This window comes from Oryza brachyantha, chromosome 11 (genome assembly GCF_000231095.2).
Source record: "Oryza brachyantha chromosome 11, ObraRS2, whole genome shotgun sequence".
Taxonomy (NCBI): Eukaryota; Viridiplantae; Streptophyta; class Magnoliopsida; order Poales; family Poaceae; genus Oryza; species Oryza brachyantha.
The window spans coordinates 6,614,330-6,629,528 of record NC_023173.2 but is presented as its reverse complement, the minus strand read 5'-3'; the positions used below and the strand labels follow the sequence as shown (position 1 = coordinate 6,629,528).

The 15,199-nt window shown below is 39.5% G+C and overlaps 1 protein-coding gene across 1 annotated transcript; it reads left to right on the top strand.

Annotated features, from left to right (window-relative positions):
- Window positions 1-4,797: 4,797 nt before the first annotated feature.
- LOC102700748 (plant UBX domain-containing protein 11) lies at window positions 4,798-13,491 on the top strand. Its single transcript, XM_006662832.3, has 10 exons — window positions 4,798-4,876; window positions 5,435-5,534; window positions 6,677-6,729; window positions 7,231-7,312; window positions 7,846-7,911; window positions 8,002-8,069; window positions 10,112-10,324; window positions 10,409-10,925; window positions 12,590-12,865; window positions 13,016-13,491. The coding sequence occupies exons 2-10, from the start codon at window positions 5,435-5,437 to the stop codon at window positions 13,261-13,263; spliced, it is 1,623 nt and encodes a 540-aa protein (XP_006662895.1). The 5' UTR covers window positions 4,798-4,876; the 3' UTR covers window positions 13,264-13,491.
- The last annotated feature ends 1,708 nt before the right edge of the window (window positions 13,492-15,199 follow it).

Genomic DNA, 15,199 nt, shown 5'->3' with positions numbered 1-15,199 from the left:
TATGTTGCTTTAGATATTGGTGTAGGAGTTGTTGACGCTAAATGGATTAAGGGTGAGTAGGATGTATTAGATGGTCCAAACTAAGCGGTTTACCTCTAGTCGGTACCATGTTGGGTTTTGGGCAATACAATTCTTTTGAGGTCTTTATATAGTTGAATTATTAGATGTATCCATACTTATAATCTGTATAATTTAGTTTTGTATATTACTTGTTAAGATGAACGTGAGTTGTTAGTTTTTCTTATACTAACCATTCAACTAATGTTAAATTAGTGTCATGCTTACCATTAACCCGACATATATCTGGATGCCATTATAGTTGCCACCTTCACTAGGTGGATGTTATCCACATCGAGGATGAGTTGGTTGTACCTAGTAAGGCTTGAGTGAGGATGAGAAGAGTGGACGGAGATGTCACCCGAGGTGCCATCAATGACTTCCCCTATGACCCGTGGCTTGCGTGTTCCACTACACCACTGGTTTGCCTGGAGTGGCTGAGGTTATGCACAATGTGACGATCTAGCAGAGCTATGCCACCGGTATGGTGCAACCCTCATCTTTTGGGAGCTCGGGACAAAGTAGTTGCCTTCCTCGCTCCGTCACCAATGCAGCATGGCATCAACCCATTGGACAACAGCAGTGAAACTTCTCCCTAATCTCCCATTGGTTGCTCTTAGCCACATTCACCATAGAAAGAAGAGATGTGAGACAAAAGTGAAGTCCTAGGGAGACAGCCTAGAGGAGGGGTAAATAGGTGTCTTAAAAATTCTTTCAAATCGCAGCAGTTAGTACAGGGGCCGGACCGTCCGATCGGCACTCTCGGGTTGGCCTGAGAGCTCTGGCCAGACCGTCCTGATTAGAACACCGGACCGTCCGGTCAGTGAAAAGTGTAGACTTGACAGTCTTCCTTTTCGATGATGTTTCTGGGGACATGATGTGATCGTGTGTGGAATATAAAAACAGAAAGATCGCAGGAACAAACAGAACATAGAAATCACAAGAATAAGGACATGAGAGATTTATCCCAAAGTTTGGATCTTTCGATCCTACTCTCCGTTGAGGCGCTCCTACGAGCGGGATCTCTCTCGACCCTTTCCCTCTCTTGGCTTTCTCCCAGAAGGCCAACACGGGTCACCGAATTCACACCTAAGGACTAGCAACCCCTTCGATCGACCACCAAAGTCAAGATCAAGGCGGCTTGCCCAGCCCTAGGTTGTTATCCGCTCTACCCTGCAGCCTTCTATGAGAAAGCACAATAATCCACTATCATCTTACCTATTTCTTTGTGGAGGTTAGGCAATAACCTTCACAAACTTTGCTCTCGGGCGATCCACATAAAGCAGAGGCTCGCTGGGCAACGCCTATCCAACTAGACGATCAATCTCCAAGAGTAATAGACCATCTTGACTCCACATGCATCCATCAGCGTCCTTGTGTTAGCTACTCTATGCGTATAATGCATATCTTAAGGGAGAGCTCAATCTTTACCTTGTGTTAAAATTTCGTCAAATTTATTCAATTATCTCTTGTGAATCAAATGATTGTCATCAATCACCAAAAAGACGGAGATTGAAAGTGCATCTAGGCCTCTAATTTGTTTTGGTGATTAATGACAATCAAATGATGAGGACTAATGATGTGTATGAGAATGTGAAGGTATAAATAGTCCTCATGAAAAAGTTGTCGATGCGCCGCCCACGTAAAAAGAGAAGTAAAATCGGTATATTCGTGTTGGCGTGTGTATTTACTTTGAATTTGAGTCCACTAGGAATGTCGTACTATAAAGAGGGGTGCGCAAGTGAAATCTAGGAATGAATCCGGTGCTTGGAAATATTTTTGAAGTGCATCTTTTGCTATCTTTTTGAAGTTGTGCTGGAATTTACGGAAGTTTCGAAGGTACTGTCGGAACTTCCGAAGGGGTTAGAATCGGTTCTGTATAATTGACGGAAGTTCGGAAGGAGACCTTTGGAAGTTCCGAAAGGGTCAGAATCGGTTCTGTTGGCCCTTGGCTTGATTTCTTGAGATTCACTTTGAGCCTTGATTTCTCACTTCTTACTCTCCACGGATCTAAGTGATTTGGATTTTTGTGTGTGTGAGAGTTGGTTTGAGTGCTTGGTGTTGACTTCGTGAGAAATTTTTTGAGCACTAGATTCATCCCAGGATCTCTTTGTTAGCTTATTACTCTTGGTGGTTGAGAACACCTAGACGGCTAGGCGTTGTTCCTAGAGCCGCCAAACTTTTTGTGGTGCACCGGGAAAAGCTTGTAAAGGTTGGGTTTCATCTTCGAAGGGGAAGAGATACCTCGAGTGAGGGGGAGTGCACGAGTGCAACCCCGAGAAAAGGGTTGTGGAACCCGGCTTAAGTTTGAGCTCCTCAACGGAGAGTACAATCCCCTCAAGTATTGGAACTTCGGTAAAAAGTCTCCGTCTACACTTGTGGTGAAATCTCTTTAACTTATGATTTGAGCTTTGTTTTTGGTTGCCGCGCGTACTCTAGTTGCTGTTTGTGCAAAGCTTGGAGGTGGTTTGCTTATTTAAGGTTTGGTTGGCTAGATTTACTCATTTCTCGTTCTAGATCTGGTGCTGTCGGAAGTTCCGAAGATCAACGGAACTTTCGAAGGCCGAAAGTTCCGAAGCCTCTGACCGGAACTTTTGAAAGTCTTAGCTTCCGCTTTTTAGGTTTAATTTTTAAATCGCCTATTCACCCTCTCTCTAGGCCTTGATATACTCTTTCAATGATCCAGCGATTAATCTCTCTAGGAAGTGTTTTGGGTTAGTGGGGAGGCTTGAGAGGTGCTAAGCTTGCCCTAGCAACTAGAGAATTCGAACAAAAAGCCTCACCAACGGCTAGATCTCAAGGGAGCCTTATATAGGCTGGCAGACGTCACTTAGCCGTTGGAAAAGAAACCTAACCGGACTGTCCGGCTAGGAGGTCGGACCGTCCGACCGACACTTAACTCACTCACTCCGAGTAAGGGCAGGACCAAGGTCCGGACCATCCTGCCATCGGACTATCTGACCAGAAGCCCAGACGGTCCGGTCGTTGCTGCTTATGAAAAACAGCAGCGAGGCTCCGCTCGACTTAGACTCAAACCTAACTACTCTTGGATGCATGCCGAGCTTCTGGTGACCCCTCTTAATAGTATGGAGTTTCTATGACTCAAAACGAAAAAATAATATCTTCTTCGAGCCCCTTCGTCTTTATAGTACCGTTGCTCCGAGTCACACATGCATCAAGTAAGTCACGTAATCCTTCAATCAAATTGATCTCTCAACTTCTCTGCAATCACAACTCATTAGCGCCATGCTTGACTAGCATTGTCATTAATCATCAAAAACTCCGTTTAGGGGCTAGATGCACTTTCAAAAAGAAGATAGATGTGAAAGAAACATGAGACGGTGAAACTGTGGTAGGAGAAAGAGGAAGGAATGCGAAGAATAGCAATGGGCTAATGACATGTGGGGCTTCATGTATTTTTTTATTTTTTAATTTGTTTGTTGACATGTAAGTGACATGTCAACGTGAAAAGTTTGCTTCTAGTGCCATGTTAGATGGTGGGCCAATCAACTATGCCACGTAGTCACCACGTTAGTGAAAACCACCCTAAAATATCAGAGGGAATCATTTTGCTGGGTTTATTAGTTGGAGGAGTCAATATTCAGATTTTTGTTATTTTCTAAACCTCAAATGAAAATATTTTCACCATCTGAATCTTTTTGGTTACGACATCCCATTGTGCATGGCAAAAAGAGCAAAAAGAGCAGTCACGCCTCACCACCCACTGCTTCGCGTGGCGGTGTAGTCTTGTCACGCCATGCAAGGTGACATGGTCAAAATGTTCGTATGGTGAAAATATTTACGTTTGAGGTTAGTAATAAAGTTATTTATTAAAAAATTAAAAAAATAAAAAAATATTCTCGATATATACCTGTTTTGCTGTGGAGGGATAAGGTCGTGTTTGGTAGTATAAGGGAAGGGGGTTAGTTATCCGGCGTGGAAAACGTAGTAATAGATTAGTACATGATTACTTAATTATTAATTATTAAAAAATATAAAATAGATTAATATGATTTTTTAAAACAACTTTTCTATAAAATTTTTTCGTAAAAATATACCGTTTAGCATTTCGGGAAGCGTGCGCACAGAAAACGAGGCAGATTAGTTATCTTACCGGCGTTCGCCGAACGCGGCCTAAGACTGGTATCTAACTTAGTATATTTCAGGGACTCAGATCAGACTTATAAGAGGGAATGCAACCTTAATGTAAGGCCCCGTTTGTTTCCACTCAAGATTATTATAATCTGGATTATTATGAATAATCTAAAACAAACAAATAAATTATTATGACAACTTATATAATCTATAAGCTAGATTACTATAATCTGATAAGCATTTTTATAGGTGCTTTCACTGTCCTTTGACATTTCGAACAAATTACGCACCTTGCCATCGCTTACCCCAAAATAGTTGAGGGTATTTCAGACTTTAGCCATACAAACTCAGTAATCTAGCCTATCCAATAATCTGATAAATAAACAGATTATAATTTATTATCCAACAGCTTAAAATAATCCAAAGCAGAAACAAAAGGGCCTAAACCCACGATGGCCTGTTTCTTTCGCTCGTCTTGCGCTTAGGCCCTAGTTGACGTCGCCGTCGACTCTACCCACCCCACCCCACCCACATCCACCTCCTCTCCTCTCCTGCCGCCGATCCCCACCACCACCGAGCCGCGGTGGCGCCGGCGTCCTGCTGCTTCCGCCGCCGTATATAATCCAATCTCCCGCGCCACCTCGGCCTCCTCGACATCGAGTCCGTGCTCGTGCCCGCCGCCGCCTGCGCCGATCTACATCCATCCCGCCCGTCGTCCTGCCCGGTGAGCACCCGTGCCGAAGACGCACATCCTCTCTCCCTCTCGGTTGCTTGTGCCCACACCTGTGCTCGGATTTCCCGTTAACCTTGTTTTCTCTCCTCGATCTGGAAGCTAGGTTTTATATTTGCGCTAACCTCTGTGCTAATAACAGTCGCTCCAGCCCCCCAAAAAGGTCTGGAAGTTTCCTATTTCTTAGTGAGTAAAATTTCATAAAACCACAAGTACTATTTTGGGCTAAGTTTCACAGAACCACAGGGTTTTTGGTATGTGGCACATAACCACGGGTATCATCATAAAACCACACTGTTGACCAATCATTCTTTGATTCGCTGTAGTTACCAGTTATAAAGCCACACATAAATTTATGTAAGATCTATGAAGTTCTTTCACACATCATATACACATTATAGCCATATAAGATTAAAGCAATTTTATTTTTCATGTGGTTTTTGTGAAATTCATCAGCCATAATGCCCCGGGTTCTATGCAACATGCCAAAACTCCTGTGGTTACTCTTTTCAACTAGTGATAATGATGCACTATTTCTTTGTCTTACTATAGATGGAGATGACACTTGATTCCTTGACATACAAAGGTTCCATTCCAGGTGCAATCAACCAATCAAGAAGGGATAAAAAACTCTTTGTTGTGTACATATCAGGTCAGCTTCCTAATCCTAGCAGCTCCCACTAATTACTTTGCCTACCTTACCAATGATAGCCGATGATGCTCACGATTTATTCTGCACATAGAAATTATAGGAGGTAAACATTTCATTTCGTTTTATTTTTGGACCGAAATTAGTGATGCACAATCAACCACATATGTTAACCTCAGGTTGAAATTAGGCAATGCTAATCACTTGTCAGTTGTTGGTCTCTATATCAGCCAAGTATTAATTACCTCATGAGACCTGTTGGTTTCATGACGAAAGTACTGGACCAATAATCCTTTCTGTTGTTAACTTGCAAATGATTTGCACTGAATATCTAGTCTATTCACAATTTATAACAACATCAAAAAAAATCTCTAGCAATAAGTAGCTGCTGCATGCAAAAACTGATAAGAAAAGTAACTGCATGACTTATTTGCTAGTCAAGATATTTATATTTAAGTGATTCTACTTGCTAAATTTAAAATATGATGAAGCACCCTAGTCATGGCATGCACTCATCTTGGAAAAAAAGTAATTTAAATTCATATATCAAATATGTGAAATTTCTATGGTTTTGTGAATTATGATCCCGGGCATTAGTCAAGACTGGTAAGCCCATTAATCACTGAACCATAAGGAGATAACCGACATTTAGTTGAAATGATTTTGGTGATAGAGACTAATTCATTCGTTTTGAAAAATAACATGCCTCCTTATCTACAAGGTGTTCTTATCGTTGTATCCGTTGTATCTAGAGGCAAATGAAAGTAAACCTAGTGACAGGATGCAATTCAACTAAATCACTTATTTTCAACCAAAATAATTTTTCTGTTGGCACATGCTGTAATATGCGAGCAATTTTACAGTCCTTAAGTAGGTAGCAAGAGGTACCAAAATTTTGATGTAAAATTTGGTATCTCCTATTACCTAAGGTACCAAGAGATACTAAAATTTACATAGAAAAAAATAGTACCTTCTCAAGGACTGTAAAATTGCTCGTAATATGCAGTACGTTACCCCCTTATGCAACACAAATGCGCATTACAGCACAATATTCAATACCTCTAACATTGTAATTGATAATTTTATATACTGCATATTGATCAGTCCAGGCTATTGGCGGTAAATCATATATTGCTGCATTTCAGGTGAAGATGAGGCTTCAAGTAGCTTGGAACAGTCAACACTTGTTAATGAAAGTGTAGGTTTTGTGTGTGTTTTTTGTATGTATTTCAGGGGGAGTGTGTTGGTTTTAAGCCACACTCTCTGCTTCTTTCTCCTCTTGGTTAATGAAATGATACACATATCTCCTGCTTATTCCAACAAAAGTGTAGGTTTCTTTTCGTAATTTCCTAGAAAGTTGTTCTACTTTGGTGAAAAGTCCAGTATAGATCTTTAAACTGTTGTTTTAGATCATTTTTTTTCACCTTGATCTTTAAGTGTGGTTTTACGTCCCACAAGTGTCCTTTTTTTGGGTGGTGGGGGAAGCAGGAGGGGGTAAATTCAGCCACTGATCAGTGGGAACCACTGAAAATTGTATGTACTGCAACATCAACCAGTAATCCTCCCAACCAGTAAAGAATGAGGGTCATGATTTGCATGGTTTTGAATATTGATGGATGTATAAATGGCATGGATGTTCAGGGTGAAAGCTAGACTCCTGACAAGTTGCGCTTGTGTTTTTACGTGTTGATGTGCACAGGTGGCCGAAGTGATAGGCAATTGTTGCATATTCTTGCACCTAAAACAGGGCAATGTTGATGCATCACAATTTTCAGCTATATGTATCCTTTTTTACGCATGGATTTTTTTGCTGTGACTTTATATTTTCTATGGATTGGCCATCAATGAGTGTTGGTGTTTGTACTTCTCTATTCCTGTGTAGAGTGAATGGGCAGACCTCCATGCATCTGTTTTAAAATAATTATTTGATGAAGCTCAAGAACCACTTGACCTTTCAAATTCAGGTCATAATATATGTTTAACTTTAAAGTTTAATTGATTGAAAGGGTATCTTGCTAACATCACTAATAGTCAGTGCTCCGATATGAATATAATGTTGAAAATAATTTAATTTGATTGTCATGTCGGAAGGTTGAATATGATGAGATAGCTTCCTTATATTTTGTCATACAACAGTACAAATACATCAATAGTGTTATAACAGTAGAACTACCTGATAAGCATCCAAATATGCTTAGAAGGCTACCCTTAAGTATATGTTATAAATCTAATTGCCATATTTTACAGTATATATATATAAAATCACGAGTCATATTTGTGTATGCTGTTTTATCCTTAATTTTTTTTCATTTAGACCCACAGAAAGCTTTCCCAAGTATATCTGTAATTGGCCTGAATGGAGTTATGCTATGGGGTCATGGTATTTATCCTGTGATTTTTTTTAAACGTAGAAAATTTGTTTTATAAGTTGAATCTTTTGCATAGTGCTAAAAATTTGTTCTGTTCTTAGAGGGATATATTGGCTCGAAAGATCTGAAAGAAAATATCGAGAAAGCTTGGGCTACCCTTCATGTACAGGTATGCACAACAAAAAATGTGATAATTTATTTTGTATTTTCAACTGCTATTTACCATTAGGATAGTTCACTTCACAGTGGATTTTCATGCGTGATGTTTAGTAATTTTTCATTGACCACTTTATGTTTTCCTATGTCATGTCCAAACTGCTGACATGTTATTTAAGTATTTATAATATCTTGATGAGGCTTAATTGAAAAAAATGTTACCACCCCCCCTCCAAAATATAAGCATTTCTAGGATTCAAATTTGTCACAATATAAGCATTCCTGCGCTGATTCCCATGATTTCCCTATTTCCAATGATTCTAAAACCAATCAGATGCTTACAAAGGGAATCTAAGCAATTCAAAATTTGATCACTGAAGTGACGAAAAGAGAATCAGCCTCATCTTTTGGCCTGTATTAAGCATAAGCGAAACTGCTTATTGACTATTAAAAAGTAATTTGTGGGTAAAACTTTTATATACATGTTCTTAGTGATCCAAAAGCAAAAACTGAAAAAATAAACTACGATGAAACCTCAAAACCAACTCCATGGGGGTGTCGAACATCACCTCACACAGGAAGGGACATCATGTCAGTTCGTGCTGGATCGGATACGTATGAGGGACAATGGAAGTACTTCTAATGTTTTAAGTAGTAGAGATTGGACGATCGGTCAGAGAGTTTTCATGACTCATGAGGACAAATGAGTTCAAGAAGAAGAGACCACAGGGTGTAAGAAGTAGAAGGGGGTTATGCATTTTGAGGCAATGATGGTTACCAGAATAGTGGTTGATCTAGGTCTACTTTCTTGCACTGTCGCAGCGATCAAATGTGGTTGGTCTATTTGGTAAATTAGGGTTATTTTGTGTTCTGTCTGTAGATTTTTCTAGATACTAGAGACTTGGGATTACGCCTAGGGTTAGAATTGAGATGATTTTTCAAAAACGATATGTGGTGCCAGACAGAGCTGGCTTACGTGTCTCTTAGTGTGTCCTGGCACTCCTGACACCTTCAACAGTTCCATCATGCTCATTCATTGCGAATCTCTAATTGTTCTATTGGCTATTGTTTCTTCCTTTTCGTTATCCTCCTTTATCCTCCTTTATTGCTTTCAGTTAGTTACCATTTAGAAAATAATAAAGTGGGAAGGCTTTACCTATAGTTTTGTGCACTTCACTTCTGTTACCCTTGACACCAATGCATCCCACTTTGTGTTGTGTCAGACGATGACTCGTTTAATTAGCGCAGTTGGTATTGAATTGAATTGAGCACTAAGTGGTTGAGGTGAGATGCCTCTGGACTTTATTTTTGTTGTATGCCTACAAATTGCAAGTTAAGATCAAGTTAGATCACAGAAAAATGCTCTATGCAAATGGATGACTCTAGTGAGACTTGTGAATTACCATGTGTCCATGTCGAATTGCTCCCCACATCTGGTAGCAGCACTAGAGGTGGGGGATAGGTGGTATGTCTATGAGTTGGCTGATGCGGCCCACTGGCGAGCTGGCAGCTGTGATGTGTTATGAGTTATGTTGTCCTCTATGTGATATTCTGCAGGCATTGGCCATTTGGCCATGAAATTGGTTTTTTTTTCTGTTTGACCTGAGCAACTGGCTATTCGTGGCATGAGCGGACTTCGTCACTGCTTGCTCATCCAGTAATTGTCCTTCCTTGGCCAGTAATCAATGAGGTTGACTGGCATGGATCGCGGAGTTGGTCTGGCTGACTAACTTGCCACCTAGTTCCAGATTGTGTTGCAGCAGATTATATTACTGACTAGCTGTGAGTAGTTGGCTGACCTTTTCTGACTTACCGTGCAATGATCACATATGTACTTGTAAGAATCCTGTTTAGCAAGCACCATCATTGAAGCATGAGAATGTGTTGCAGCCTGTCATCTCTGACTATCATATTTACTGGTAAATATCGTAAGTTTAAGAAAAGGAAAAAGGAATGGTCCTATGCTCTTTTTCATGAGTAAGTTGTTAGAATGCTCTCCATACTTCCACTAGTTGTTTAGCTTGAACAAATATGATCTGTTGTCAATTACTGCAGGAGACAGCAGCAGCTTTTCTAACTGCATCACTTACTTCAAGAATGAATGAACATGTGAATACCAGCTCAACTACTCTGCCTACTCAAGGAGGCTCATCTGCTGCAGAAAATCCTTCCTCTTCATCAAATCAATCTACAGGAACTTCTGGACCAAGTGGATTTGCTAATTCTACTGGTTCAGCAGCACAGCCACCTAGAAGCACGAGCCATGATGTATGTTTACCCCATTTTCGTAGTTGTTATTACCTTTTCATTTGTGATTGCTCTGCATCTTATCACTTCTTCCTTCTGCGATAGGAAATTCGGAGGACAAGTGAAAAGGAATGCTCAAATTTAGATTTAGGTCCAGGTAATAAAACTGTTAAAGAAAAGCCAGATTCAGATAGTGCCCAAGTAAAAGGTTCTATGTCAGATCATCCAAGGAGCTCAAACATGGAAGGCCATGCAAATCCAGATCAAACAAGCAATACAACATCACTTAAACAGAAAAACAAAATCAATGATGGTTGCACCAAAGTTTCCTCGGAGTCGGCTCCTAGCACAACAGCTAGTAGAGCTAAATCTTCGAAGATAGCTGCGGTTCAAGGGAAGGCAACAACCACCAGCATCCCTATCAAACCTGCCCGATCTTTGGTGAAGTCAAATGACATTCAGCTGGTCATTCGCATTCCTGATGGACCTAGTCTGCAGATTAAACTGACAAAAGATGATAACTTAAGGAAGGTGAAAAATTTTGTGGATGAAAACTATGCTAATGGGGCTGGATCCTATGATCTTGCTATGCTTTATCCAAGAAAAGTTTTCACCGAACAAGGTACTGGGTCTTCTCCTTTGCAGTAAAATTTTCATTTTATTCTCTATATTCAATCAATGATTGTTGATCCGGTAGACATTACAGATAAGGCAAGGATGACATGATGTCGTTTAATCTGGAAACATTATTTCAATGAAATCTTTTTTGCATTGCTGTTGACCCATGATTCTATTTAGCAAGCTGATAAGGAAAGTTGTGAAAACCCACCCAAATGTCACTCTTAGCTTGAGATGCCCCCCCTAGAAGTTCATTTATTGCAAATACCCCTACCCTAATTCACTTTGGTTTGAGAATGCCCCTATCACGTATTCTCATGGTCTTTTTTGTATATTCTATAACCTAGCTAGCACATCTTATGATCAGCATGGTTACCAAGCTTGCTACATCAATCGATCTCGACATAGCAGTTGTCGCTCTTGCTGCTGCAGGAGCTAGATGTGGCTGTTGCGCATGTGGAGCTACTCTCATGGTCCACACTGTTATGCACTCATTAAGCCCATGTTCAATACTAGCACTCGACAACACTGTCCATGAACGCGTTCCATTTGTGGACATGGTGTTTAGCTACGACACCAAGAGAGATTGTATTCGTTGACCTGCTGGAGCCAGAGTAGTAATTGTCTAGCTTACTTGTGCCAAGCTTGTCAAGAACAAGCATGGTCATCTCCTTCTGATTTATTAGTCTTTACTCTTGCAAAGATACACAAGACGATTAATCTATTTAACCCGCTGACCCAACCTGTCCGACACTGGCTTTTACTGGTTCAGTTGGGTTACCATTAGAAACCATCTTAGACTGTGAATGAAAAGACGTAGCAACAAGAATGCATGCGTAGCCACAATTCGAGGCAATTTCAAACCAAAATGAAATAGGAGAGAGGTATTTGTAACAAATCAACTTATAGGGGGGATTCTCACTAAGAGTGATATTCAGGGAGCTCTGCAATTGTTCCAGATGATAATTAATTTTAGCAAACAGTTAATATATTTTCTTGATGCAAGCACAGATCTACTTGGAATGAATGTAGATAGGAAAGAGATAAAATTCTTCTTAGAATACACAGCACAAAATATGCTTTCCACTGATAGTGGAAAAGTAAAAGAACATCTCTGTGCTCATCTATTCCCACCCCCAAATATTGCATCCAAACTTCTGAAGGTATTTGATGAACCGACAGGTATTATCAATATCTGCAGTTTGCAAGAAACTTCTAAAGTAGTTAGTACCACATTGACTGGATTTGGAAGTACCTTTGACAAGTAAATCATATAGAATACCACTTGGAAATAACATTGGAAAGGTCAATGTGAAAAAATCAGGATATAACTTTGCTGTTATATTTTCGATCCATTAACTTCATTAATGTCCATAGTGGTGAGAGAAAAAGGATCATTATCCCAACGAAGGCATCAGCCCCACCAATCAGCAAAAGCATCAGCCCCACCAATCAGCAAATAAACCTGAATTTCTAGTAGTTATATTTTTAGTCCCACCAATCAGCAAAAAACCCTGAAATGATGTCCTTTGTAAAGTATGTTCTATAAGCATGTTGAGTGATATTTTTTGGTTTCTAATTTGAGTATTTCATCTATTTTTTGTTCTTTATCTTTGGACTACGCTGTTGAACTATTTGCATTAAACTGATTTCAAAATTTTTATTCAGATATGGAAGCCACGTTGCATGAACTGGGTATTGAAACCCGCCAGGCTCTCACTGTTGTTCCACATCATAAACCTATTCGAGCAGCAAAGCGCCAATCATCATCATCACCTGCCCATGATGTGGACATCAATATGGATGGGGACAGTTCAGGTGGTTGGGGATATGTTGGTTATCTGAGAACCGCCCTTTCGTTCGTGAATCCCCTGTCCTACCTGAGAGCAAATGCTGCCCCATCAAACCCTGACCAGTTGGTGAACCAGGGCTCGCAGCAGTACAGTATGTTTTCTTATTCTTTCTAGTCTCAAATTTCTTGAAACAAGTTGATATTAATTTAGACTTTGTATCATCAATTCCTCGGAGTTCACTTTGTCAGTCCTGCTATTTATGGTTGAATGTTGAAAGATATTTAACATTTCCATGAAACAGGACCGAGCTCTGGACCCTGGAGGAGTCATCCTGGAGTGGAGACTGCTTCAGAAAGCGCGGCTGTCGCTGGTAACGGGAGCCAAGATGCAGCTAGGGATAGTAGCTCCGGGAGTACGTTGAGGAGGAGGCCGAGGCAATTCGGTGGCAACATCCACAGTTTGAGAAGCGATGACCAAGGCCCATCTGACGATAGGAATGTTTACTGGAATGGAAACTCTACAGAGTTTGGCGGCGAAGACAAGAAATGAGGGCGGGCGGCAGCAATATGAAATATTCGAATATATATAGACCTGAACCAATAACACGATCTATAGTAGGTGAATAAATGCAGTCCGCGATGTTAAAATTCATTAGCTCAAAAATGTCGCCTTATAGTGTAATTTATTATAATTGGGTGGTACAGTACAGTACAATGCATCTGATCATTTGCTGTCATGGTGATATTTCCCTAGTCTCACCTGTATATTTGTGGCAAATGTGTGTGTACCTTCCATGGAGTCGTGAAAGTAAACACCAAACCCTATATTTTGGAAAAGAAGGTTTTTTTTAATACGGCTTAAAAGCGGCAAATTCAGGCCTGGTGTACAGTCGCACATTTGAAATATTAAATGTAAATATTAAATGTAGTTTAATTATAAAATAAATTTTAGATTCCGTTTGAAACCGTGAGACGAATTTCTAAGTTTAATTAATCTATCATTAGCATATGTTGGTTACTGTAGCACTCATGACTAATCAGGTACTAATTAGGCTTAAAAGATTTGTCTCACGATTTTTTCTATAACTATGTAATTTATTTTAATTTTTATCTATATTTAATGTTTTATTTAGAAATGTCAAAAATTTGATTTGATGTTTCTTAAAATTTTTTTAATATATTTTAAAACAGGAACTTTTGGAAGTGGTCAGGGCCCAGACGTAACCCATGGTGAGTTGGCAGCGGCACATATATGCGCGCATAAGAATCAAGGCCGTAGAGCTTAAGAACACCAAGCATTTTGAACGCCCAGACCATTGGTGTGATGGGCTGCGTCACGAAATACTGTTGCAAATATTCAGAATTAAGTGCAGCTCGGATTCTCCCTCTCGAAAAATCATATCACCACACTTACAAATCACCAGTTCAACAGAAGACGGAGGAAAAAAAATAATACGACACAAATAAAATTAATTAACTAGAAAGTTTGTGATGAAGTTAATTAGGTGCAGATACGGGGTTAGGGGAGCTAAGGTTGCTAGACAATTATTTGGAAGGCTAAATATATTTGTAATTGACCTAGCTATGGAATTCTTTTAAAAGAATTAGCAGAGATGAACTATCGAATCAGAATGATCATGCGTGCCATAGTTTTTCAAAATCCATTTAACCTCGTATGTCTAGTCTCTTCTACCAGACTACAAACATGAAAAGAAGTCCATGCTACGCTTTGAATAAACTATGAATAAAAGTTCTTCTAGCACCCTAATATTTGACCAGACACTAGCTTCTAACCCCTCAAGCATACCGTTCATATTAACCCTAAAGTAGTTTTATTTATTTTGCATATATGTATCGAATGATATACATTTGCATAAAATTCCGCTTGACCCTCTCTTTTTTTTCTCTTTTAATCTCCCTTTCTCACTGGCCATTGGGGACCAATATAATACTATTATGACGTCGTAATTAAGTATAACTTGAGGATCGATGAAATTCAAACTCATCTTAGTTAGCCAATTAAAATAGCTCATCTAAGCTTCCATATACAAGAGATCGCGACCCAAACCCACTTTAGGGGTTATGCATGGCATGAAAAGTATTGGAGGGTTACAATCTCTCTGGTTTTAAAGTTTAGGGTATTAAACAAACTTTAATTCATGATCAACTAAGGGGAATATGTTGACTCTTTAATTCAATTCCTTGAAGAAGTGTCCTGCTATTTCTGAAAAAGTTAGCTAGAAGTCACAACTGATTCAACTTTCTCCTCCGCTTCTTTTTTTTTTCTATATTTTGCTCAATGTCCATAATATCACTCGGGCTGCGTTCTTCTATACAAATTATTCTCATTTTTATACTTGGTTTTTATGAACACGCTTCCTAAACTACTTAAATGATCTATCTTTTTAAAAAATATATAAAAGTTCATTATCTCACATTACTAGAGTATATTTTTGACTTTATAAGTTAATTTCATTGTTTATAAT

Coding starts and splice junctions, on each gene's coding strand:
- LOC102700748 (XM_006662832.3), top strand. CDS start 5,435: ATGGAGATGACACTTGATTCCTTGACATACAAAGGTTCCATTCCAGGT. Junction 7,313..7,845: donor ATCACAATTTTCAGCTATAT/GTATCCTTTTTT, acceptor TTTTTCATTTAG/ACCCACAGAAAGCTTTCCCA. Junction 10,325..10,408: donor CTAGAAGCACGAGCCATGAT/GTATGTTTACCC, acceptor CTTCTGCGATAG/GAAATTCGGAGGACAAGTGA.